General features: G+C 42.4%; 1 protein-coding gene across 1 annotated transcript in view; it reads left to right on the top strand.

Moving 5' to 3' along the window:
• GPC3 (glypican 3) overlaps positions 1-27,506 on the top strand; it is a 439,059-nt gene that overhangs the window by 6,122 nt on the left and 405,431 nt on the right. Inside the window, exon 2 of the mRNA XM_055337953.1 lies at positions 27,026-27,187. Within this exon, the coding sequence (XP_055193928.1) occupies positions 27,026-27,187 (162 nt within the window). The remainder of the gene's footprint in view (positions 1-27,025; positions 27,188-27,506) is intronic.

The following is a 27,506-nucleotide window of genomic DNA, read 5'->3' as shown; positions in this document are numbered from 1 at the left end:
TGTGTGTGTCTCTCATGAATAAATAAATAAAATCTTAAAAAAAAGAAAGTGAGGTGAAGTAGGCACACCAGCAGAGAAAACGTGCATTTGCAATGCTACGAGTGAGGAGAAAGCCCTCACTGGAGCACTGCAGTCTCACTTGAAGACTTTGTTGAATATACAAAGTAAAGAAGATTGAGTTTTGCACTTCACATTAGGCTGATTCAACATCACTTGTCCAAGTGCTAATTATTAGATATACTTGTCTGCCATTTTTAAACAAAAATGAATCCAGAGTGATTACCAAGAAAGGCATTTTCACTTTTTGCCTATCTGTGTATAGCTGGATAAAGCTTTATTTGAGAGTTTGTGTTTTTTCTCATGAGTAAAAAGGAGTCAGCATTAGGACCAACATGCATTGCTGATGTTCCAAACAGTTAATTACTTCCAGTAGCTGAAATTGTATTTATATGCTGGATTAGTAAATCTACTAAGCTCTTTGAAGTATGCTTAATAGGCTTATATTGATAAAGAATTGATAGGAAGGGAGAGAAAACACAAGTGAAAGTGGCAAGAAGAAGGGACAGAGAAGTTAAAGCCATCATAGAAGAGACCTCCACTCACTGTATTCCATCCATCCACTTGAAAGTTGGATGATGTACATTTCTCAGAAATGAAGATTTTGAGAATGTCCTGTGTTTTTCAGAATTTCCACAACATAGCATGCATTTATTTCTTAAAAATCCAGAATGAGGCAGAATTCTAGACTACAATTTTAATTGGCCTTTTTGAGTCTGCCTTCTGGAAATAAGTTTATGACTTAGAAAATTAGGAATCCTGAGTATGGCATCTTTAAGATACGTGTCCATAATCCTCTATATCTGCCCTACTAGCTTGTGATCTTCATCTTTGTATCTACCATGTCTAACAAGAAGCATAGTACAAATAGGTACTCAATAAATATTTGTAGATTCTGTGGATGAATGGAAGCAGAAATGTATTATAAACATAAAATCTCCATATAGCCAATATTTAAGTAGTTGACTCACTTTTACTAATATATTAAGGTTTCTAAAAAAAATCGCTATTTTTTTGGGTCAAACATCCATTTGTTGTCTATAGGTAAGTGACAAAGGACTGGTTTAATTCATGCGGCTGCACTATAATTCCCCAAAAGAAGTAGACTAGCCAAATATTACCAAGAGGTAAGTATTCTGTGCTTGTTTACAAGGCTATTCTAAGAAGTTTATAGATAAATTAAATCTACCTGCATATACATAAATGCATACTTTTACTTTACAGATCTGTGGCATTTAGGTTTCAAAAATAATGCAACTTGGTGTCAGTTACAGAAACATACATTGAGTGTATGTAAGTTTTTCTTTGATGTTGGTGCTTCTTGCCTATGACATGAAGCTTCATAAATGTACATTTAAAAGGACATAATCCAAAGTGGTTATTCAGTCATGAAAATTTTATTGGAGTGGGATAAAGGGCCTCATGAGAAGTCTCTTAATTTCTGTATGCATTGGGGCAAACTTTTATTTATTTTATTTTTTTTAAAGATTTTATTTATTTATTCATGAGAGATAGACACAGAGAGGCAGAGACAGATGCAGAGGGAGAAGCAGGCTCCCTGTGGGGAGCCCAATGTGGGACTCCATCCCAGCACTCCAGGATCATGCCCTGAGCCGAAGGCAGATGCTCAACCGCTGAGCCACCCAGGCCTTTTTGAGTCTGCCAGGCATCCCTGGGGCAAACTTTTAAAGTCAGCTGGGAAAACTCAACTAGTTGGCTAGGGATGACCCATTGGGAGTTCTCTCAGCTAGAGGTCCAACTAGGAAACAGGGTAAAAAAGAAAGAGATGATATTCATGTGAAAGTAATATCAGAATTGTGCTTGCATCCTTTCCTCCTTAATTATGGTTCTGCTCCTTCTCTCCCAAACTCTAGATTCTGGTACCTTTGGTATGTATCAGCATCCTGGAATACTCCATTGCTCTTTGTCCAGTTTTGGTTTGGATGGTTGAACCTGAGGGAAATGTGGGGAAGAGAGGAAGGGTTAGAGCAACAGATACAAGGAGGACATTCAAAGCCCTTACTCTGGTATGCACGAGAAAGTTCACTAACAGACAATGGACTGAAAGGATGGGAAAACATTTGAATCTGGAAGCCTGGATATGTATAGAAAATATGGAGGTATGCCCCAAGTGCATTTGGATCCCAGAAATACTCTATCTATACTTCTTCTTACTTAGTATCCATGTTTTTTAAAATAAATTTATTTATTCATGAGAGACACTCAGAGAGAAAGGCAGAGACAGGCAGAGGGAGAAGCTTCCTTGCAGGAAGCCTGATGTGGGACTTAATCCTGGATCCCAGGATCATGCCCTGAGCCGAAGGCAGAGGCTCCACCATTGAGCCACCCAGGCATCCCAGTATCCATGTTTTTTGAAGTAACATTTATTCATAGCCTCTGCCAGACCTTAAAACTGTTGAATGCAGAAGCTGTATTTGATTCAGCAAGATATCCTCGAGTGGTGAATAAAGTGCCTTGCATAGAGTTATTTGATAAAGGTTGGAATGAAGGTAAGACTAAACACCTAAATACACAGTCTACAGGACTTGACCATTATTGAATGAGATCCTAGGATGGCATACATCTAGAGAATGACCGAGTCCCTGGATGCATCATTGTCTAAGTTGACTCGTAGTAGGGACTGAGGATGAGGTGGTGGAGGCGAAGACCATTTATTTGTTCTTTGTGGCCCTTGGAGCCTTGTTGCCCCTCTTTTAAACCTGGAGTCTGGGGAGGAAGTGATAAGTAGAGAGAAATTTTCACCTACAGGTTTCTCTAAGATTTTTTTTATTTGTTTGAGAGAAAGAGAGAGAAGTGGAGAGAGGGAGAGAGAATCTTTTTAAAAAAAAGATATCATTTATTTACTCATGAGAGACACAGAGAGAGAAAGAGAGGCAGAGACACAGGCAGAGGGAGAAGCAGGCTCCATGCGGGGAGCCCGACATGGGACTCGATCCCGGGTCTCCAGGATCACGCCCTGGACTAAAGGTGGCGCTAAACTGCTGAACCACCCAGGCTGCCTGAGAATCTTAAGCAGACTCCAGGCTGAGTGCAGAGCCTGATGTGGGGTTTGACATGGGGTTCGAACCCACGACCTTGAGATCAGGACATGAGCTGAAACCAAGAGTCAGATGCTTAACCAACGGCACTACCCAGGCGCCAATCCTACCTCCCACCATAGATCTTTCTCTAAACCTGGTGCTTGGGGAGGCACCTGGTTGGCTCAGTTGGTAAAGTGTGTGACTCTTAGTCTTGGGGTCATTGTCCAAGCCCCAAGTTGGGCATAGAGCCTATTTAAAAAAATAGATGTGGTGTTTGGATGTGTTTTATATGTATTCATATACACACACGTGTTATATTCATAGTTTATATGTAAATATTCTATATTTCTATTATTTTGATAGGAACAATTTATAATTATGTGTTGTTTAAACTATTTGAAAGTTGTTAACTGGGGCACCTGAGTGGCTGAGTGGTTGAGCATCTGCCTTCAGCTCAGGCCATGATCCTGGGGTTCCAGGATCGAGTCCCACATTGGGCTCCCACATGGAGCCTACTTCTCCCTCTGCCTTTGCCTCTGCCTCTGTCTCTGTCTCTGCCTCTCTCTCTGTGTGTCTCTCATGAATAAATAAATAAAATGTTTAAAAAAGAAAGTTGTTAATTATTACTCTTAATAGTGAGTAGTCTTGCACAATCATACCTTACATTTGTGTCATGAAAGCCTGGCTTTCATATATCTTATGTACAGACAATGCAGCCACTCAAAGTGTCTGTAGATTCTGAGTTCCACCGGCCTGCTTGGTTCCAACACACACACACATATACACACACGCACATTTGTACACTTATACATGGATGCATATAATATCCCTATATCTGTACATCCTTAATAACCTAGAGAATAAGCCTAACTCATGCTGGGAAGAGCTAGGGGGTACAGCTTCTCAGAGCTCAAGTAAACCATTTTCAGTTGGATTGGACCCAAATTGTTGCAGAGTGAATTGTCACTGATATCATAGAGCTCATTTATTAAGTTCCATCATTTTCCTAAGTACGGAGATGTGATCCTCATTTAAAGCAGTGATGGTCAACCCATACTGTGAATTTGGCTCATTTTGGAGAATGACTTTCAGCACTGGCCGCATTGCATGTTGAGCTCCATAGCAATGAGAATGTGACCCAAGAGGCAGTTTCCAAGTAAGCTTTCACAGAGTGATTGTATTGAGGACCACATTTAGTTGTTTTGGAAAACAGATGGAAATTCTCAGGAAAGGAACCTACTAATAATGAACTTTATATGCCATCTCTGCATAAATATTTAAAAGTTTTTCATTCATTCTCTACTTCAGCCAACATTCATTGAGCACTGATTCTATGCCAGGTACTGAGCTAGGAGCTGATGAATAAGATACAATCACTGCCTTGGGAGGGAGCCAGATAAGGAAAACCATGGATATCAAGACAGCACCATGAGAACTGCCATGGAGCCGGGCACCATGTAGGGATCTGGGGGGTCATTGAGCTATGGAGGAGGGGTACCTAGTTGCCTTAAGTAGACTGTCATGTAAAGGCACATAGAGACAAAAATGACGCATTTGTTGGACTAGTTTGGATAGGTTGGAGAACAGCTGTGTGGAGGGTAAAGATGAACTAGAAAAGTAGGCAGGAAATTCTAGGAATTTCCTTGGGCTGTATCCAAGGATGATGAAGAGCCATGAGAACATTTTAAGAAGAGAAGATGGTATTCAGTATGGAGAATGACTGGCAGGGAGTTTTAGTAACACAGGTGAAAAAAAAAGCAGGGCAGTAAATGGGGAGTAAAAGATCAGGTTGAGAGACTAGAGGGAGCAGATCAGGTATGACTTGGTGACTGGATAGGAAGACAGAAGGGAGAGTCTAGAACTTCTGGGTTTTCTGGGGGGTGGGGCTATGGCACATAATAGGTGCTCAGTAAATATTTATTGACCAAATGAGTGAAATATAGGAGGAACATATATATTTTAAGTAAACTCTACCTCTGATGCAAGGGCTCAAACTTACAACCTTGAGGTCTGGAGTCCCATGCTCTACCAACTGAGCCAGCCGGGTGCCCCAGGAAGAACATATTTTTAAGGGGTGAAATAATGAGTTTGATTTTGAAGGGGTTGAGTTTGAGGGGTTTTTTGATCATTGAGGTAGAAATGTCTGCTAGGTAGTTGAGGTTGTATTTTGTATGGTAGAGGAGAGAGAAATCAGGGCTGGGGATACATACTTGGATGTTAACAGCATATCTCGGTGGTAACCAAAACTCCAGGAATGGATGAGATCACTGGGAAATAGCGGATACACTTCTGGAGTTCAGAAGAAGCATAGTTGGGACTCATCAGCATATAGGCTCAAGTTGGAAGTCATGGGTGTGGATGATATTTTCCAGGCTTTTGCATGTGACACATCTTAAAATGCATTTTGCCAACATCTGGTGATTTCAAAAAAAAGTGCCAGACTTCAAGAATTCTCTTGATTAAGAGAAAGTATGAGTAGATGTCATGGTCCAAGATTTTGCAAATAAGATAATGCACTACTAAACACACACACACACACACACACAGAGGGGTGGGGGGAATGTGGAGAAGTACATTTGAAGCAAGGGATTGGATTTCTGTTATTTTTGATAGCAGTAATTAATAATTTTGCATGCTATTTAAACTGAAAGCCGTTGTTACTTTTAGCAGTGGGTGGTCTTGCACAATCATACCTTACATTTGTGTCATGAAAGCCTTGCTTTCATATATCTTATGTACAGACAAATGAATGCAGCCACTCATAAAGTGTCCATAGCTTCTGAGTTCTGCTGACCTGCCTGATTGCAACATAGAGACCCCTATGCACACCCAGCCCCCAGTGGGGATCAGCCTCCCACTTTGGAGCATGAAAGCTGTAGCGGTGTGTAGCTTTAGGAGCTCTGGTCTCTGTTCCATTTCAGACTGGGCCCTGCTGGCTGGTCTCTGAAACATGTGGTTCCAAGCAAATACTAGGCATACTTGTGTAATTGGGCTGATCTTTTCTTAAGTGTATATGGAGATTTTTTTTTTTTGGTTGGGGTGGGGGGAAAGGGTGGTCTAATTTTGTGTTTCTCTGGCATGAAGAGTTTCTTTAATTTCCCTATTGTTCAAGAGGTTGCCTTCATCGGTACTTTCATTCAGTGTAAACTGAAAACCCCTTGTTCTCTGGTAGATTTTTTTTAAAAGATTTTATTTATTTATTCATGATAGTCACACACACAGAGAGAGAGAGAGGAGAGAGAGAGAGAGAGAGAGAGAGAGAGAGAGAGAGAGAGGCAGAGACACAGGCAGAGGGAGAAGCAGGCTCCATGCAGGGAGCCCGATGTGGGATTCGATCCCAGGTCTCCAGGATTGCGCCCTGGGCCAAAGGTAGGCACCAAACCGCTGCGCCACCCAGGAATCCCCTCTGGTAGATTTTTTGAGGCCACTTTCAGGTTAATGGAATAGTATGGAAGGGCCCCAAGGGAAGAACACAGAAACTACCATTTACTGAGTGCCTACTATGTGACAGTGGCTTTATATTTCATCTCATTTAATCTCCACAGCAAATCAGAGAGGGCGATGGGGTCATCTCCATTTTACAGATGAAGAGACTGAGGCTGGGAAAGGTTTACTTTCCCTGACCTTGTATAAAAGGAGTGAGAATCTGCCTCCAGATTTGTCTCACTCAATAGCTCACTGCTCTTTCCAGTATACTCACTGGCTTCTGGGGAAGAAAGATGGTCTGGGTAGAAGGGCCTTTGACTTAACTTTCCCCCACTCCTTTGACTTTGTGACATTTTTCACTCTGGGCTTCTCTCCTACTCTGAAGCTGATTCTGTCTCTGCTCGTTTGCCTTCTTCCTCCTGCCCTTTCTTAGATGCAAGTGTCCCATTATATTTGTCCTTTGCCCCTTCTGTTCTCTCTTGGCTCATTCCCACACCCATTCCCATGACTCCATTATCTTCGCCATTCAAATGACACCCATCTCTGCCTCTCCAGCCTGACCTCTTTCTGGCTGTCCGACTCCATATCTGCCAGTCACTCTGCTGAACGTCTCCATCCAGATGTCCTGCCAGGGCTTCCCTTTCAATGGAGCCAAAAATCAGTGCATTTTTCTTCCTGTCTGCACAAACCTGCCCCTGTCCAACATTCTGCATTCGTGGTGATAGCAGCTCCTGTACTCACACCTGGAACCGCAAAATGGTCTTGGACTTCTCTTTGTCCACCTCTCACAGCCATACTAGATGGCTCAGTCCTGCAAGTCTCCTCTTTGACTCTTACCTCCTGGACATGTGCGCCCTCTGTTGAAGCCCAACAGGCCACAGATGGTGTCATTAAAAGGACCCTGTAGCTGTCTGCTTCCAAACCTTTGTCTAGCGACCACCCGACTTTCTGCCTTCCATTAGCACCCGCTCCCATCCTAGCCACGCTTCAAGGTGGCAGTGCCGTGCCATCTCCTGCCCAAGCCATATCATGGGTCCCTGAGACTAGTTCCCTTTGAACCCTGGTTTCACTGTACTTCTACGGCCTTGGTTCTCTCTTGCTCTTCTAGTTATTTATGTACTTGACTTTATCTCCTTCCTAGATGCTTGCTCCTTAAGGTGTGGCCTATGCACTGGTAGCATCAACATCTTGCAACCTGAGAGTTTGCAAGAAATGCAGAATATCAGGCCCCATCCCAGACCTACTGAATCAGGTCTGTGATTTTAAACAAGATCCCCCCATTGATTTGTATGCCCGTTAAAGCTTGAGAAGGGCTGCTTCCAAATGTAAGCTCCTTGAGGGTGAAAACCCTGCAGGACTTAGGGGAGGGTACATAATAGATCTTGCACATAATGGATCAATGTTCTTTTGATTTCTAGCATGCGTGCTATGGTTGGCTGTTCATTCATTGATGTGGCCTGGTAGATCTATACAGAAGAAATGTATTGGGGGGCAGAAGGGGTAAGAGAGATTCAGAGAGTGGGGGAGAAGAAGGGAGGGGAGTGTGGAATGAAGGGACTGCACTGAGCCTGTAGGGTGGCTAATATCCTCGGGACTAGTTTGGAAAACAATCTTTGCTCTCTTAGATGGTGAGAACCTCTTAACCATGCCGTGGCTTAATTTAACGCAGCCAGAGGCAAGTATGTTAGGGGACCATGTTGCTCTTATCTTGGAGACTTAATGATTTCCCACTTTTTTTTTTTTTTACTGGCATTGGGGGGTGTACCTTCTCTGGCCATCCCCAGAAGTCAGAGTGGAACTTGTGAAGCTATTCAGAGAGCCATGGAAGAACTGCTCAGTGTTTCCAGTAGTCCCTTCTGTTTCCAGAAACCGATTTTCTGCTTTGTTTTCAAACTTCAAAGTTTATTTCTGAAATAAAGGTTTATTTCCCCCCACGGAATTCTGAAGGTTTTTATACAAGTGTTAATTTCTAAAACCGAAGTCATTTCTTGCCTTTGAAACTTCAGTGCTGTGGGTCAATTTAATAACGTTGCCTGAAGGTTCTTTTGGCCTTCAAAAGCTGTCAGATTGCCTTTTCTTTGTTCTTTGAGAGAGTAAGGTTGCCTCATTCACAAAGCTTGAAGGAGTTGGAACCAGCATTTAGTCAATCATTCAGGCTTTATTTTCAAGCTAGGTCTTGGTGGCAATGAGATGTATGAGATAACAATTCCGGTAGACTTCTCCAAAAAGCCCATTGCCATTTATTTCATAGAGTAGAGTGATAAGAAGTAGCCCAGAGTTACCAGGACCCCCATAGCTAAGGGGACTGGTGGATATTCTGAGCGCACCCATTGCTGCCCTTCTGGGGCTCAGAAAAGCTCCAAAGCTACGGGGGCCACAGGCCCATTATCTACTGGACTGCTCCCCACATCTTCCCTTTTCGCCTTCCTCCTTTCTACCCTCACGCTCTCTCTCAACTGGGTATAATTTAGAACAGAAGGTGTTTTATGGTTTGTTATATTTATTGAATGGTTTTGTGTTTCTTGTTCCCTAAAAAAGTGGATGAGTAGAATGTTTTCTATTTTCCTCTGTATTTTAGTTTTTAAGTTGTGTTTCCTTTTCCTATAGCTCCTGCTTCCCCCCCCCCCCTTCCTCTGCCTCCTCCACATCCGCTTGCCCTCAGTGATTCTGGAGAGAAAACAGCCTTTCCTTTTTTGCCCGCATATTTGGTTTGGGTACCTGGTTACTTCTCCTGGGGATATTTCGAAATTTGATTCCCGAGTTAGTTTGGAAATGCGGAGCTCTAAAATATGCACCGATGAATTTACATTCCACTTTCTAAGAACTCTGAGTATTTAAAAGGGTTTCTGTACAGATAGCACAAGGCTAAATATATCTGACTGGAGTATCTCAGATCATTGCTATGTGGTTTACATTCTCTCTCACTTTGTCATAATTCTCAATGAATGCAAATTGCATCTTTGTTCTTAGAAATCTCTTGTCTTCCACTGAGCTGCCTTTCCTTTTTCGAAGATCAGGGAGCCCTTTTAAAACACTGCTAATGTGAGGTGGAATTGACACCTAGTTTGTAGGCTCACCAAATGTAGCTTGCTTTTCCCTGATGAAGTGATCACATTTCAGGACATTGTGTCACTTGTAGGATTTTATTGTCCCAGTTTCAAATTTGACTTCGGGTTAAAGAGCGTCTTCCAGTTGGACTATTCCTTGGTATTTTTTTTCTTCGTCTTTACACTTATGGGGCTCTTTTGTTTGTCCTGTGTCTATTATCTCTTCCAAGCTTGGCCAAGTCTGTTAGGTTATGCACCTATGTATAAATATTTAACAAGATAAGTTAGACAAAATGTGCGTGGAGATACTTCAGCCTTTTCACCCCCCACCCCTGCCTTTGCCCCCACTTAGTTTTTGTGTAGAGTCACAGATGGTTGCTTTATCTCAGATGTTTAGATTTGGAGGACATTCCTTTGCACTTTGCTTGATGGACACAATGAAATGGAAGCATTTGAGTCAATCTTGACTACCAAAATGGTAGCACCAAGAAACAGATAACATTAGGCTCCTCTTCCTATTTTTTTCTAACTGGTTGTCCAAATTCCCCTAAGCCAGAGAGTTTTAGGTATGAGATTGTGTGTTTTTAAAGAAAATATTTTGGATAAAGACTAATGTTCTCAAGTCAGGAATAACAATTAGTACCATTCATTAATCAGGGGCATGTTTTGACTTTGAGTCCTGGCTAGGAAATATAAACTGTGAAAGTCACACATATATATGAACCTCAGGCAAATTTATGACTTGTCAGCCTTTTAAGGTTAAATTCTTAACCCCAAATCGGGGCTGGCTTTATATGTGGAGTCCAGCACATTCCTCTGGGCCACTGAACACCCCCCTCTCTACAAGCCCCAGCCCTTTGCTTAACAGCAGCTAATGGCTTAATGAGCAAGAAGGATTTCTGCCTCTTATCAGCTGCCTAAACAGCAACAAGAAGGCTGATATACAGAGTATAGGTCAAAACCCAAGTTCTTGAACCCAAAAACCACAGGCGCAGTTGAAAACTCTGGCTATGTGGTATCTTTGTAGTTATCAATACCTGTCAGTGAAGGAGCTGGACACTTGAGTTCCAACAAATAGCAATAGTTGTCAAAAGTATGAACAGTCTAATTAATTTCGCTAATAGTCTGTTCCTTCTTTGTTTAGTTCTTCTATAAATAGCCTCCATATAGGCTTTAATGAGCTTTTAGTTTGCGCCTGGAGGTTGTTATGGTCATGTGGGGGTGTTTGATTGTCAGATGGTGACGATGGAGGCAAGGATATTTATGTTTTGGCCCAGCTTTGGAAGGGGCTGCCAAATAAACGTAAATAGATATCTACTACTACTTTTATTTCTTCTTAAACTGAGTTTTTGAATAAATAACGCACTCTACTTGCCATGGAGTCAGAGTAATTTGTGCCTCCTCATATCGAACTCAGACGTTTTCCAGGAGAAAGAGTCCTTGCCTACTTGTTAGAACCACTTAGACTCTAGGATCAGACTCACATAGAATAAATATTTTAGGGTATTCAGTGCCCATTATACTGAAAGCCCCTTGACTTTCATCTTCTGCATTTGCATTTTTTTCAGAGTCAATAATGAAAACATTTTTTTCCAGATTCCGTCCTGTTATTGAAAATCCTATTTACATAAACAGGCATTGTTGTGGCTTAGGGAAGAATGTGGGGTCCCATTCTTTAGCTCCTTGTATATCTTTGCTAAGGCTTGTCTAAATAGAAGTAATGACGCTTTAGTCTAAGCAGCTTTTCTCATTTAGGTAAGCAGGGTGGTTTGAAATTTCAGTTACTAGATAATTGAGTCTCTTCTTAATTATTTCAGGCATGCAGGTTGCTCTCTTGATAGTAAAGACCCTAAAAATCTAGTAATCTCCTCAGGCATCCGTTTGGTAATAAAATCCCATGCATTTTCAGGGGTTAATTTTCATGACAATTGTGCGTCCCCTACCCACCCCCATCCTTAGAAAGATCCTGCTATCTTTTAGGGCCTTGGTCTCCTCACAGTCCTCAAAAGCACACTTAAAAAAATATATGTAAGGGTGTTGGTGGAGTTACCGGATCTAGAGGAAATTTAAATGTATTCAGATTCATGCTCATTACACAACTTTCATTTAGAGTTTTTAATAGCCTTGTCATATTTCTCAGAAAATTATCTTCCTGACTTTGCCAGACTTGGTTTTCTGCCCTGAATGAAAAACTGAAGATCAGTAAAAGTGGGGCCTAACTATCCCCTATCGATCCTTTTAATAAAAAAAAAAGAAAGAAAGAAAGAAAGAAAGAAAGAAAGAAAGAAAGAAAGAAAGAAAGAAAAAAGGAGAAAAAGAAAATCTCAGAGGTCATCTGGGGCAGAGTGAGGTGGGAAAAGACCTTAAAAAAAAAAAAAAGCCCAGGCCGCCTTCACATCTGCTAGTCATTCCCACTGGTGTGACTTCAATTCAGTGAGTTTTTATTGAGCACCTGTGGTGGGGGCGGTGCTAATAATCATTAAGATTTATTGAGCCAGGGTGCTGTGCTAAGCTCTTTATGGGCAACATCCCATTTAATCCTTACCACAGCACTACCAGGTGGGTAGCATGATTTCCCCCATTTTACAGATGAGAAGACTGAGGCTTAGAGAGGTTTAGCAAGTTGGCCAAGGTCAAATATTTTTCTGAAATAAATTAGACCCGGCCTGGTTCCAGAGCCATGTTCCTAATCAGTACTCTTATGAAGGGCCTGGCATTTCTGGAAATTTTCCCGAAAGCAGTTCTGAGAACCCAGTAGTATGTACAAGATGCTGGGGATTCGAAGTCAAACAGTCCACTCTCTCTTCCCTTGGTGGGGGGAGGCAGGCAGGTAGAAGATGAGGACCAGCGTGGAGGTGGTCTCCATATCTGTTGAGGGGAAGAAGGAGGGCAGAGGGGGAGCCTTGGCTTGAATCTGTGGGAATGCTGTGTCCTGAGGGAGCTCTGCAGCCTGGGATCATGGGCATATGATTTTCCTGTTCAGTGAAGGTCATCATCCAGGAGATGAACTGCCTCAGTGATTGCATCAACCTGTCTCCATCACCGTCCCAGCTGACTGTAGCATCAGGTACCTTGAACCCAGCACGGCTTGGGACCTAATTGGCTCCCTAGTTCCTTTGTCACATTTCCTTTCTGATTGCACTTCTCCCTTAAAAAAAAAAGTAAATTAAATGAGGCAGATACTCCTGAACCAGACCACTGTGGTCTTGAGAGCTGGCAGTTTTCTGAAGTGGGTCATCTAAGACTGGCAGCCAACAGGGAGACCCCCGGATCCAGGTGTGGTTCATTTAGCTTGATGTCGAGCCCTCCTGACACTGCATCTTGGAACCCACACTGGGCTTTGTGGAGCTCTGTCTCTGCATCACCCATGGGTGGACAGAAGAATGAAGGGACTACTAACAATTTCTGAATTTTTCAGTGAAATCATGGGAATGGAAGAGAAATCCCCAAATCACTTGTTTGGGTAATTTATTTTTGTTTTTCACAGCTCCCGAAGAAAGCAAGGAGGAAAAAAGTCACTAGTGAGCGTCATGGAAGTCTTTTAGGTGTTGCATTAATAACTTAGATTTTCCTCGTTTGGGGGGAGACGTTTGGTTCAGGGTAAAGAGGGCTCACCAACATGTGTGCACACATGCATGTGTGTGTGAGAGAGAGACAGACAAACAATATCCTTTAGCTTTCAATCTCAGTTTTACCAGGAGTCCCTTGTGTCTCCAGGCTTCTTATAGCTGCTCTGCAGTGGTTTGCTTGCCAACACCCCTCCCATGCACTTTCTCCTTCATTAAATCTCTTCCCCAGAAAGGGGTTGCCACCAAAGTCTAGACTTCAGTGAGATGCAGGAGGAGGGCCAATTAGTGAGGATTTTGATTCCTATTACATGACGGTGGGGGTAGGAGGAGGAAAATCTGTCCTTCCCAGTCCTTCACATACTCAAGTTCTAAAACAACAGTATGTTGAAGATGTATAAAATTACCGGAGCATTTACACAGCTATTCCCCAAGATGGCATAAATGCCACAGCACTAGAGCATGTCAGTGTAGACACGCAGATCAGCTGAAGGGTAGCAAAGATCAATAACATTGCTTCTCCCACAGAGATCAAGAGTGAGTGAGTGATTTTCTTGCGGTTGCATTTTGCTCAGGTGCAGTGCATGTGTTGTACTAACAAGGCCACCAACTCCCTTTTCCACAGGTTCCTATCAGCGGGAAAGAGGAATGATAAAATAGAGGGCACAGATTATTTACAGTGGCTGAGAATGTAATTACAAGGTGCAATGGCTTGAAACTGAAATTTAGGTTAGCCATTAGAGCTGGGAGAAGCATCTTAACAGTAAGGGCAATTGGGCGCCGGAGAGATTTGCTTGGCAGCTGGTTAAGCAGCACCTCCACGAATGCCGAAGACTAGGGTGGGTGTGATGTGGAGGGAGACGCCAACCAAATGCTTGGGCTGGGCTGGGGGCCCAGGTAGATAGGCATTTTCCATCGTTGCCAGGCTCTGTTTGTGACTACTTGCTAGTCGCTTGAAAACATTGCTTCATGCATCCAGAATATGCCTCGTTTGTGAAGCCTAAGAAAATGAATGCATTTGAACAGGGAGAAGGAGGCATTTGGATCGCTCTGAGCACACTTTTTAAGATTTTGAGAGAGTGAGAAAGAGCAAGAGCACAGGGCAGGGAAGGGCAAATGGGGAGGGAGAGAGAGAGAGAATCTTCAGTAGGCTCCACACCCCAGCACAAAGCCTGACTCAGGGCTCGATCCCAAGACCCTGAGATCATGACCCGAGCCAAAATCAAGAGTCAGATGCTTAACCGACTGAGCCACGGTCCGAGCACCCTCTTATCAGACTTTCTGAAATATGGGCCAACGACTGAGGCAAGTTTAGGATTTTTCACTTCTGTAAAGTGTCCTCATTCTTACAACGTGGGACTTTTGTTGTTCAAGCTACATTTATGACTCTTTCAGGGCTGACCCTAGATAAAGTTTGGTTTGGGTCTCTTATTTTTAAAATCTCTCCTTTCTTTTTGACATTTCCTCTCACCCCCATCTGGGTATTTTGGGTCGCCTGTCCATTTCCTTTTTTCCCCTGCTTGATGAAAATCCCAAATAAACCCTTTAGCCTTGAGTTCTAAGGACACGACTCAAGGAGTGTTGCACTTCAAGACAAAACCTGAGTACATTGCCTAATCAGAGGACAAACTCAGCCATGGTGAAATATTTCGACACTGCTAGGCAGATACTTGTAGGTGGGAGTACAGGGAAGGGGCAGGTATTCATTGCCTAGGGCTACCGTAACAAATTGCCTCAAATTTGGTGGCTTAAAACACCTGAAGTTTAGTATCTCGCAGTTCTGGAAGCCAGAAGTTCAAAATCAAGGTGTCAGCAGGGCCACATTCTCTCCATCAGGCTCTAGTGGAGGATCCTTCCCTGCCTCTGCCAGCTTCTGGTGGCTTCTGGCCTTCCTTGGCTTGTGGGCTGCATCCCTCTAGCATCTGCCTCTGTCTTCACACGGCCTTCTCTTTTCTGTGTCTCTTGTAAGGACACTTGTCATCAGATTTAGGGCCCACCTGATTAATCCAGGATGACAGCATCTTGAGATCTTTCATTTAATTACACATGCAAGATTCTTTTTCCAAATAAGGTCACATTCACAGGTTCTGGAGCTTTAGGGCATGGGCATATCTTTTGGAGGGACACCATTCAACCCACTGCAGAAGAGAGCTTTCTGGGCCTCTTTATACCAATTCACCAGAGCTCTTCACTCTAAGGAGAATTTGCTTTAGGGAAGCTGAAAGTTGGTTGTAAAATTTCAGGGTGTTTCCTGAGAGGAATATGAGTAGCAACTGCTGCTCAATCCATTTCCAAATGGCTAAATCAAGGATCTGGGGGAGCGAAACGACTTACCCAGGTCACTCTGGATCAGAAGTAAGAGTTCTGGAGGGAACTCTTGATCTCGGGGTTGTGAGCTTGAGCCCTACGCTAGGCATAAAGATTGCTTAAAAATAAAATCCCCCCCCCCAAAAAAAATAGCCTTGAAGTGGAATAGGCTACCATAGTAGTCACCTTAGGCTTGATGTCTTAACTCATGACTCCTGTTGAGTTTGCTTTTTCTTAAAAAACATATGTTTTCTGGGGATGCCTGGGTAGCTCAGTGGTTGAGCATCTGCCTTCAGCTCAGGGTATGATCTTGGGTCCAGGGATCAAGTCCCAAATCGGGTTCCCCGAGGGAAGCCTGCTTCTCTGTTCTGCCTATGTCTCTGCCTCTCTGTGTGTGTCTCTCATGAATAAATAAATAAAATCTTAAAGAATATATGTTTTCTAGACTCTTTAGCTATGGGGAGGCAACTGTTGCTCATTACCCACCTGAAGAAACTTTTCGTAGGATCAAGGTGATGGTATGTTTTTAATCTACTGTAGCTTTCTACCGAGTCTTCGTGGTTTGCTGAAATATCAGCTGCAGGGAGCTTTGGAAGCCAGAAACAGCTGCAAACCCAAACACTGCTGTTTTAGGTTCAGGTATACCGAGTTTCATGGACAACTTGCATGCAAAGTGATAAAAAGGTAGTTGTCATAGTTGAGACACTCCCTGAAGAAACACTGCCACACTTGCTTCTCATAGAAGGACCAACATATGGTCCATTTATGTCAGGTAATACAAAGATGGCCAAGATATAGTCCCTGCCTCCAGAAACTTACATTTAGTAGTAGGAACACCACTCATATACCAATGACTATGATACCTAGATTGCAAAATGCAGTGTTAGAGATACAAAGTGTGCTGTGGATTCTGAGTTGACAGCTCTTGGGATTTATTTGGTGGGGAGGGTAGCTGGGGCAGAGAAGGCATATGTGATGAAAGAGACACTTTATGAATGAGGAGGTTTTAAAGAGCTAAAGCTAGGGGAAGAGCCCTCAAGGGACAGGAATATCAAGAGTGAAATGGGGAGGCCAGAAATGGAGCCATTTTTTGGGACACATGAAATAAGTAATCCTCAGAACCACATCGAGAGGTAGGTGTTACTGTCCCCATTTTACAGATGAGGAAACTGAGGCTCAGAGGTGAAATAACTTGCCTATGATCACACTGTCATTAAGTGGGTTTCACACCCTGGTCTGTCTGGTTTCACAGGTCTTCCCTTTGCCACTGTGTACCATCCCATCAGGAAGCTCCCTGCCATTAGTTAGCCTCTGAAGACAAAGGGTCGTGTAAGAGGGAACGTGGTTATGACATGCAGTGAAGCACTGTAAGGCTGAGTTGTTGGCCTTTGCCTTGGCCCCATATGCATGTTCATGTAGAGCCAAGTGCTACTGACAGAGCCTTCTAGAAGGGCAGAAGCAAAAACTTTGCTTTTCTGGCGTCCTTCCAATACCCAGCTTAGAATGGGCTCAGTGACTATCGATGGGCCTTCAGTTGGGGAACTTAGATTGTTAGCTCTGAAATGACCTGAGAGGCCAGCTAGTGAGGCCTGGATTTGAGAAGGTATTTGGTTAAGTCACACTGCTCATTTGGTAGCAGAGCAGGTAAGAACACATTAGCCTTGGTAGGGAAGGGTTCTTCCCCCCGCCTCCCCCAAGGTGTGATTTCACACACAGGGGAAAGGGCCTGGCACTCTGATTGAGGCTAGGGTGTTGAAATTCTCAGCTATACTTCAGGTCTGCATATTTAAAGATTGTATCTGAAAAATAAAAATTATACATCTCCTGAAAGATGGGATCTTAGCTATTTATCTGAGGAGAATAACAATTAGTGAAAGAGTGACTCAGGGAGACAGGGAAATTGCCTTAGTTTAGTCCCTCTGGCAAAATTCTAAACTAAAAGATTTTTTTATCCCAAATGGCATTGTTCTGCAACTCAATTTTGTTTTTATTAGGATTTTTCCCCCGCATCTAAAGAAAGTGTGTGTGTGAGACAGAGAGAGAGGGAGAGAGAGCGAGAGAGAGAGAGAGGGATCTTTATGTTGGGCTCTGAGGACTCTTTCTTCATTTTCCCTGGAATACTGCTCTTCTAAAAGCTGCTGTAGTAGCATCAATTAATCTGACCTAGTTCCTTTAGAACTGGGCTCTCTTGAGGTTCTGGCATTGGTTCCAGGTCAAAGGGGAAGGCATCAAGCCCAAACCTCTTTGGGCCCCTGGAGATACAGAGATGAGTCAGTCCAGGGTCTTTGCATCAGGGAACTTAAATCTGGTGGAGATAAGCCATGCAGATGTAGCTGTGATGCAAGTCAGAGTGAGAAGTGTCTTCATAAAGGATGCAGAGTGCTGTGGGAATTCAGAGGACAGAAAGCTCGTGGAGTACATCTCTTTCTGCTCCCATGAGCACTCGCTCCTGGGAGAGTCCAGTCCAAAGATAAGTAGGAGTCATTATACCTCAGTAAAGCTGGGAAAAAACACTGTAAAGATAACAAACAAAAGCCAAAGATATGTGGAGATCATCTTGTGGCAGGATTCCCATAGATCCTCTGCATCTAGCCCCAGCCACACCCACAGCTCACTTTGTCCTATAGCCTCACCAGGTTCCTTGGCAGTGCCTGGCCATGCCACCCATCTTTACACCCCTGTGTCTTTGCTCCATTCTCTTTAAGAGAGAGAGAGAGAGCGGGGGTGGGGGTGGGGAGGATGGGAGGGAGAGAGAATCCTAAGCTGACTCCCGGGTGAGCACGGAGCCTCACTTGGGGCTCAGTCTCACAACACTGAGATCATGACTTGAGACGAAATCAAGGGTCGGTTGCTTAACCAACTGAGCCACCTAGGCGCCCCCTTGCTCCATTTTCTTGAAGAGTTTTGAAGAAGGAGAATGATGTGATCAGATATGTACCCTAGCAGTATCTCTCTGGGGCTCGGGTAGAGGAGAGCATAGAGACAGAAAGACATGGCTGTCCAAGGGAGAAGAGGCAGGATGATGAGGGACATTTACAGAGTAGAACTAGTGGCATTGGGCTGCAGGGGATGAGGGTAAGGTGTCTAGTATGACCTAGAGGTTTTTAGTGAGTTTGGAAGTCCACTTCCTGGATGGGGACTGTGTCCTGTTCATTGTTGTGCTCTTCAGGTTGGGTACAGGCCCTGGCACAAAGTAGGCATTCAGGAAGTGTTGGATGAATGAATCGTTCACCACTTTGGCAGGCTGAGTGTGATCAGTGAATTTGTATTCCCAGAGCACATGTTGACTGCCTGTTAGGAAGGGGGTTCAGAAAGAACCTGTTCGTGGGAGAGTGTAGCGGTCTCGGGATTCAACTTTTACCGGGCGTGAAATGATACACAGTTAATTGACAGTTGGCAGTAGAGATAAAGGTAATTCATTCTTTAATTCTCAGGCTTAGAGAATGGCTTATCTCCAGGGTTGCTTTAAACTCCCAGTACTCCAGTGTGGTAGCGACATTCTGGCCTGCCTTTTACAGAGGCAGAGTCTGTGGTGGCCCCAGGCATGATCTTTGATTTAAAGTCTGAGCTCGTGATACCCAGGTGCGCCCTCTGCAAGGTCATGTTCTTTCAGGCTAAATAACAGAAGGATAATGTTCAGCTGGGTTCCTGAAGATGATTTCTTCCACTAGCAATCATCACTTTCCCCACCGGTTTCAAATGCAGTCATTTCTTTCATCTGTATTCCTATCTTGATTAGTGAGAAATTAATGAGCATGTAAGGTTTGATTTAGATAATGATTAATTAGGGGAAAATGCACCCTTCTAATAGTGAGTCACTATTATATGCTAAGGAAATTAGTTAATATTTTTGGATGGCAAATTGACTTGTCCTCCCTTTAAAAAAAATACCTTTTAAAAGTGATCATTTTTTCTTCATTAGTAGAGCTACCTGCAGTTAATACTTTGATACTTTAATAGTCATCTATTATTTTCCCTATGAGTCATGAAGCAACCAGTTTGGGATATCATTCCTTCTTTTGCTAAATATTACTTTCATGGTGATATTACATCATTATTTTTTTAGCACAATGTACCTTTGTTAGCAAAAAAATAATCTGCTGTCCATAAAGCAGACCTTGGCAATGAAATATGTCAAATCATATGATATGATATGTCAAAATGATATCATATATCATATCATATATATAAAATATTTCAATTTTCATTATTACTGAGCCCTGAAGATTCCTCCTCTTCTGTTGCTGTTTGAGTATGCTTTATCTGCTCTTAGGAAAGAATAAGGAGCAAGGTTTACATTAATATTTCTTCTGTTCTTTATTGTGTTGTATGATGGGATTTTTGACAATTTATTGTCATTAGTAAAATTGCAGCTGAGTAAAATAACCAACATATAGAACACAATAAAGGTAATTAGAGAACGGGTGGGTTGGAAGTGACCTTGAGGGGGTTATTTAGTCCATTCCCAATTTCAGGCTGTAAGATTCCATCCCTCCTACGCAGCACTTCTCCTCGCATTATGCTTTTGCTTGAGAACCAACGGTAGGCCTTTACTGCCTATGGTGTCAAGCCTACAGGCTTTTGTCTGTGCTCAAGACCCTTCACACTGTACCCTGAGAAGCTAGCGGCACCCCAGATTCCAGCTTCTCTCCAGGCAGGTTAGTCTTGACCTACTCCGTTGCTGGTGCCAAATACATTGTACCCCCTTGGCCTCTCCAGATCCTTCCCTTCTAGCTCAAGCCCCACCTCCTCTGGAAGTTTCGTTTGGCTTCTAGAGTCTCTGGTGAATATGCATTTATCTAGCAAATGTTGTTCATAGGACATGTTTTAAAAATCAACCTGATGGAGATAATTTACAAAAAATAAAACACACCCGTTTTGAGTGAAAAATTCAATGAGGTTTTACAAATCATTTACCCACAGGGGATCCCTGGGTGGCGCAGCGGTTTAGCGCCTGCCTTTGGCCCAGGGCGCGATCCTGGAGACCCGGGATCGAGTCCCACGTCGGGCTCCCGGTGCATGGAGCCTGCTTCTCCCTCTGCCTGTGTCTCTGACTCTCTCTCTCTGTGACTATCATGAATAAATAAATTAAAAATCTTTAAAAAAAACAAATTATATACCCACAGAACCACTATGCCAGTGAAAATAGAGACCATTTCCATTGCCTCAGAAAAGATACTGCATATTTTGTCAGCTGACAATATACCAACTTTTACCGTCCTCTAGCTGTTTTTGTGTGACAATCCGGTCTCTTAGTGTGGGTTTTGTATTTGTAATTTTAATGTTCCTTAACATAATATTGTGCCAAGAAGGCTAAGCACTTTACCTGCATCGTCTCCCTCAATCCTTGCAATTACTCTGGAAGGTTAAGCATTATTGATAATCCCCTTTTAGAGATAGGGACAGAAAATCATGTGGCACTTAAATAACCTACCCTTGTTTGCACAGCTAGCAAATGGTGGGGTAGGACTATATCATAAGCCACTTGACAAGGGGGCCATACTGCTTTTGATCTTTCCAGCCTACTAGTACCTGCCGCGATGCTGACCTCCAGGCCATTAATACTTTCTGATTTGGAATAAAATCCAATAGAACAGGCGTATTTTGACAGACCCATACCACATCGTTTGCTGTCCTCTTCCAATTAGGGACAAGGCTTATGCCTGGAATGGGATCTCTGAGTGAGTGTGTGAGCTTATGACTGCAAGTTCTTGAGTGGAGCCAAAAGAGAGCAAGTACTGGTCAAGAGTGCAAGGTAACAGGTGGCCAAGCCTAAGACCTCTCCTGATGCAAGAGTACACATCAGGAAAGAGCCTTCTGTGGTACACCTATGGCCTAGCCTCTGGAAGGGGAAGCAGCAGGGTAAGGGTGCCCAGCTTGGGTACACGTGGGAATAATCTTCCAGAAGAAAGCTGTATAACTCAAACTCCCTTTTCAGTAGGACCCAGAACTGGACCCAGTGTGCAAGGAAGACATGGCCTCAAAATAGTTAGAAATAAATTACTTGATAGTTCCTTCAAGTGAAACATCTACTTGTGTATCTTCAAGATGTTTGGAAATGGATTTTTGTGGTATTTTAAGATATTTTCCCAAGATCAAAGTTAGGCACATGGATGTAACATTTTCAGGGTCATCTGTCTCCACTCCCTTGTTTTAGACTAGAGAGGCACAAAGTTTTTCACCAGTGTTCTGGGTCTGCAGCCCTCATTAATTCCATATATATGCACAGGGCTGAATGGGATCGACCCGGCATCCCAAGGAGATGGATGTCATTCTCTCCTCTTCAGGAACGGAAAATTCTAGGAGAGGGGATTATAGTATGAAGGAACTTTTTTAATCCTTCAAAATAAATGAGAACTAGCAGCCCAGTAATGACTTCAGTTAATTTTTTTTTAGCATCTGGGAATGCAAAGTTATTGAGCTCCAAAGACTTGAACCTTTCTGGCTCATTTGAATAGTCAATTGCGGAGCCTTCTCATCTCCATCCCCCACTATATTGCTTGTCTCTATTCCCATTTCCCAGCTGCATCCCATTTTTATATACAAAATATGAGTGCCTCTCTGATGAGTGTGGCCAACAATCACTTTTCCTTTCTGTCTAATAAAGGCGTTATTTCCCCCTTAACCTTCTTTTGTTCCTGACATTCTTGAAAGAATGCTATGCCATTTACTATGTCTTTTGTAGGTTGCATCTGATTTCTTGAATTGGCCTTTCTGCTTTGATTCAGACAAGTATGTAACAGTTCTCTGTGTACCTACTTAGTCATTTGCCTTGGTTACTTTTTATTCATCCCACTTGAGATTTGGTTTCCAGAGTAATTCTTTGTTTCATCGCCGAGGATTCCTCTCTCAGTTCTATTCTCTATTTCTTTTGGTTTTGGTGTTCTGCTTTGTTTCTTTCATGCACCTGTTCCTGCACTGAAACGGTTATCTTTCATTATTGTCATTTCATTTAGGCATGTCTAGCTCTCCTGGCCCACTTTGTTCCTTATGTTCTCTTGTGCTGGAGCTTATTTTAAGCTGCCTTTGAGTTACATGAAATTTACTTAAAATGTTTTTCCCGTTGGTGTCTATTTCTTTCCTTCCTGGCTTGGAAATTCTGAATTCATCTCAGTTTATATATGTTTTGTTTCCTCAAATATATGGCTAACTCTTAGCCTCCCGATCAGTTGTACTGGTTTATTGATTAATCAGGCAGTGGTAACTGGGAGGGAGGACAAACATTGCTACATGTACATTTCTTATATCTGGATATAACTTATACATTTCTTCATGATGTCTGACATATTTTCCCCCAATTCTCATTTGATGTTTTATTCAAGACTTTTGGCTCAGCTAATTCTTGGGGGAGGTTTTACCAGGATAAGATTTGACCAACCCAGGGAAGGGGCACACTAGGCAAGCTCTAAGTTACTTTATAAATGATCATGTCAAAGGCAAACCAAACCGGTGTCATGGTAATTCAACAAGGTGGTCCTGGGTTTCTGCAGGCGCACTGAGTGGTAATTTGTTACCTTCTAATATCTAACAACTCACAGCACTTCACAGAGGGAAGATCTGAACCCCATTATTTTATGATTCCCACTGGCTAGAGCTGGTGGCAATAGGAACACTATCAACACCCACCCTGCTAAATAAACCCTACCATTCCTAAGAACTGGAAGTCCTCAACGGTGGAAATGTAGAAACACAGAGGATTTTATTTATAACATTTAATTCTAAGAATGTATTCAAATGAAGATATTTTAAACACACATGACTTAGGCATCAATTGACCAAGAAAATAAAAAGACATTGCTAAATGGACAGGAACTTGGTATATGGCAAGTATCTGCTCTGCAGGATTTTCCTATCTATACATGTGTCTGCACCAACCTTGTTTAAATCTGGATTAGCCAGTCTTCCCGAAGGGGTCTCTTCCCCTTCATGGTCTAGTAAACTGCATCAGTTACTACTCCTAGAATAGCATTATATTTTGTAACCTCAAGTAGAAAGAACACAGTGAGCTAGAATGCACTCTGTTTTGTTTTTTCAGAAGATAACCATAAAGCCTTTAAGCTTGGACTGTATTTAAAATCAGTTTAAGGCTTGTATATGAGATTGACATTTATAGGAGATAAATCTGAACTCTGTGTCTCCAGACCCCAAATTGTATTTTGACACATTAAATATCACCTTTCCATCCAGTGCTATAAATTGCAGTGCTGGATTCGGTTTGGTGATATGTATTGTCCGTGCTTTCCGTTTACTACTTTTGTCAGCAGCTCCCTTGAGGAAGGGGAAGGGAGAGCTCGAAGGCCATACCCTGGACTCCCAACAGTGATGTCATGTAAGGCAACACTTGATGAATTTCATTCCTAAATTAAGAAAATAAAACTTGGACACATATATTAAGGTCATGATTAACTGGAATTCCTAGGGAAATAAGATGTAATAAAAATAAATTTTTCTGGTCACTTAGGACTAGTCTCTCACCGCATACCCCCCCCATATTTTAAAACTTTAGTTGTTGCAAAGATGTCTAGAATGTCTGCATATGCTTGCTAGCCTTACTTCAGTAGACTTGATATTTATTATGGACTTTTACTTTGCCAAGAACCTTCCAGGACTTTGGGAGAGTCTTCCTTCTACCCCATATATACATTTTGTCATCCTGGCTAACTATGTTGCTTTATTACACTCACTTCTTATGCATTAGGTTTTTATCTCTGTTAACCCCTTTAGACCGTGCGCTCTCTCTCTGTGGGTAAGGACCATGTCTCTCTTGTTCGAAGAGGTACCTCCACCACTTAGTGCCACATTTGGACATAGAAGATGAGTCCGATTGAGTCTTCTGAGAAGCAGATGCCAATATGGCACCAGATGCATAAGGGACTTCTTAGGGAAAACCTCTGTAAAGGAAAATGAGCAGGGAGCTGAAGGATGCTGGAAGAACCCTCACACTGTGGTGCAGGTCTGACCCTGTGGAGGAGAGAGGGAGAGAAGAAAGGGAGAGTGGGAAGAATCTTTGATTGCAGTACAGTTTTAAGGACATTTTGTCAAGGTCAATGGGGAGTCCTTGAGTCCAAATCCCTGTCAGGGAAGTCCTGTGTTTTGCAGGACTTAGCATCTTTGTTATGCTCCATCATCAGCTGGGGCAGCCCCTGCAGACTGTGGCCTGGGTACAACATGGTGGTGAGTTCAGAGTGCAGCAGCAGGGGCCGTTCATCAGTCACACATAGCACAATAGATCTGAGATGTGTGTTTTCATGGCCACCGCAGAGGGATCTCAAAAAATGAGATTGGAGGGAGAGTCTGAGTACAATGGGAGTTCCAGAAGAGAAGGAAGATTGGACTTAATATTCATTGAACCCTAATATTTGCTAGTGTCGGTGGAAGATATAAAATCATGGTACTCCCCGTCATTTCCTTCATCTCTCCTCAGATGTTACCTTAAGAAAGAAGCCTTTTTTAAAAAAATTATTTATTCATGAGAGACACAGAGAGAAGGCAGAGACATAGGCAGAGGGAGAAGCAGTCTCCTCTCAGGGAGCCCAATGTGAGACTTGATCCCTGAACTCTGGGATCACGCCCTGAGCCAAAGGCAGATGCTCAACTGCTGAGCCACCCAGGCATCCCGGAAAGAAGCCTTTTCTGACTACACTATATAAATAGAATTGTTACTGCCACCACCACCTACCCTATCTCCCTTTGGTTTTTAAATGTTAAAAAAAATTAGCAGCTTTATTGAGGTATAATTAACATACAATAAGGTACATATTTTAAAGGTATAATGTGATAATCTTGACACATGTATGGCCATGAGACAAATCACTGCAACAAAAATTATGAATATATCCATCACTCTGCCAAATTTCCTCACTCCTGCCCCATCCCTGCCCTGTGTTCCCTCCCCAACAACCACTGAACTGCTTTCCATCACTATAGGTTAATTTTCATTTGGTAGACTTTTATATAAATAGAACCACAGAATATATAATTTTTTTGATGTGGCTTCTGTCACTTAGCATAATGTTTTTGGGGTTCATCCCTGTGGTAGCACAGATATATATATCTCACAGTTGGTTTTTCCTTCCTTCCTTAGTCCTGCTTTCTCTGTAGTACTTATCATTACTTGACTATATGTGTGTGTGTAGTTTATTGTATGTATACACACACTATATACACAAACTGTACATATATACTATATATATATATACTCGTATATTTGTGACTCTATATATCTACTATATATCTGCTGTATCCACAGTGCTTGGCACATGGTAGGTGCCCAATAAAATATCTGTTGAACAACTCTCATCTGTTCTACTGGCTTCAATTTTCATTCATATGCTGATGACTTCTACAGTTGCAGAAATGTGTTGTGTCACTAGTGAAGAGCTGAGAATGACAAAGGTTTCAATCACTGGCAAACTTGGCAGATGACGATCATTAACTGAGACATAGAACACAAGAGATGGAACTGTGTGTGTGTGTGAGAGAGATACATTGAGTTCAGTTTTGGGTATGCTGAATTTGAGATGCCCATGGAGTGGTTGCAGATATGGAGTTTTGGAGCTCAGGAGAGAGGTGAGGGTTGGGTTAGGGAGTTCAGTAGTCACATGGGTATCGATGAGATCATGAGTGGGGGGAGATGTAGAATGTAGGGGAAAATCAATGACATTAAAGTGATAGAAGAAGAGGAAACATGAAAAGGCAAACAAGAGTGGCCATAGCAGTAGGTGTGTGTGTGTGTGTGTGTTGGGGGGTGGGTGGGTAGGTTCACCAAGACAAGAGAGGAGGAGAGCCTTTTTAAGAAGGGGAGATCGGTTGACTGTGAGGGATGCTGCAAAAGGTCACATTGGATGAGGACTGAGAAGAGGTTCTGATTCCCTAATTTTGGAATAAGCAAGGAGATTATTCATTTGGCTAATTTTATGGAGCTACAAAAATAAAAAAGCACTACGCATCGTAAGTGAGGTAGTAAGGAAGTAGCTCAGGAGTTCAGAGGTCAGCATTTGGAATTTGGATACAGTTAGGATATTGTAGTTGTAGGGATTTTGATGGTTATCTGAATGTTAATACTGTCCTCTGGATGTTTCCTCTGTAAATCTTACCCCAGACCTTTAGTTAACAACGACTGCAGAGCTTTGATATGATATTGTTTTAATCATTTATCCCAAAAAGCCACATTGGGTTGGCAGACCTACATTTCATTAGGAAATCATAACTGGAGTTTTGAAAATTGCTTCTTGGTTGTGCTCTCATTCATAAATTATAATCAAGAAAAATAAATCGTCAGAGCAAAGATTAATCTTTAATGGACAAATTAAATATTGGTGTTCAATGACATCTACATGGTGCTATAAATTATTTTATGCAGAATTTATGAGTCAAACCTAGGCAATTAATTCAAATGGTTATTTGAAAAGAAGCAGGCATCAGGATAATTGGGAGAAAGCAGGGATTAGTTAAGATAAACACTCATTTCAAGTAATCAAGATTTTACTGTATTTTTTTAAAATGCCTTTTTTGCCTTGTTCACTTCGTGTGTGTGTGTGACATCGTGATTATGGAACTATGAAAAACTTATTTGTTTCAGGATCAGATTTGCAAGTGTGTCTCCCCAAGGGCCCAACGTGCTGCTCAAGAAAGATGGAAGAGAAATACCAGCTGACAGCACGGTTGAATATAGAACAGCTGCTTCAGTCTGCAAGCATGGAGCTGAAGTTCCTGATTATCCAGAATGCCGCAGTCTTCCAAGGTGAGTTCTGGGAATCACTCTAGATGTGCTTCTCCATGGCATCATTCCTTTGGGCACTGGGCTTTCAGATGCTAAAGCATAATTCACAAATTACCATGCCAGCACTAATGCTTGTTAGAGAAACCTCCCACTGAGAGATTCTGTTGCAGGAAAAACACAGTTTTTAGAGAAGCTGAGTTTCACTCTTTGGAGAGGTGAGCATCATCAAAAATCATCATCCAAGGATGTTCAGATTACCTGTGTGCAAAAGCTACAAATACCCCACAGAGAGGGCAAATGATATATCTTCTCTCACCGAGCCTTAAGACTTGTTTAAGAA

The sequence above is a fragment of the Nyctereutes procyonoides genome, unplaced genomic scaffold (genome assembly GCF_905146905.1).
Source record: "Nyctereutes procyonoides isolate TBG_1078 unplaced genomic scaffold, NYPRO_anot_genome, whole genome shotgun sequence".
In the NCBI taxonomy this organism is placed as follows: Eukaryota; Metazoa; Chordata; class Mammalia; order Carnivora; family Canidae; genus Nyctereutes; species Nyctereutes procyonoides.
The sequence above is the reverse complement of the archived record's forward strand: the minus strand, read 5'-3'. Positions and strand labels throughout refer to the sequence as shown.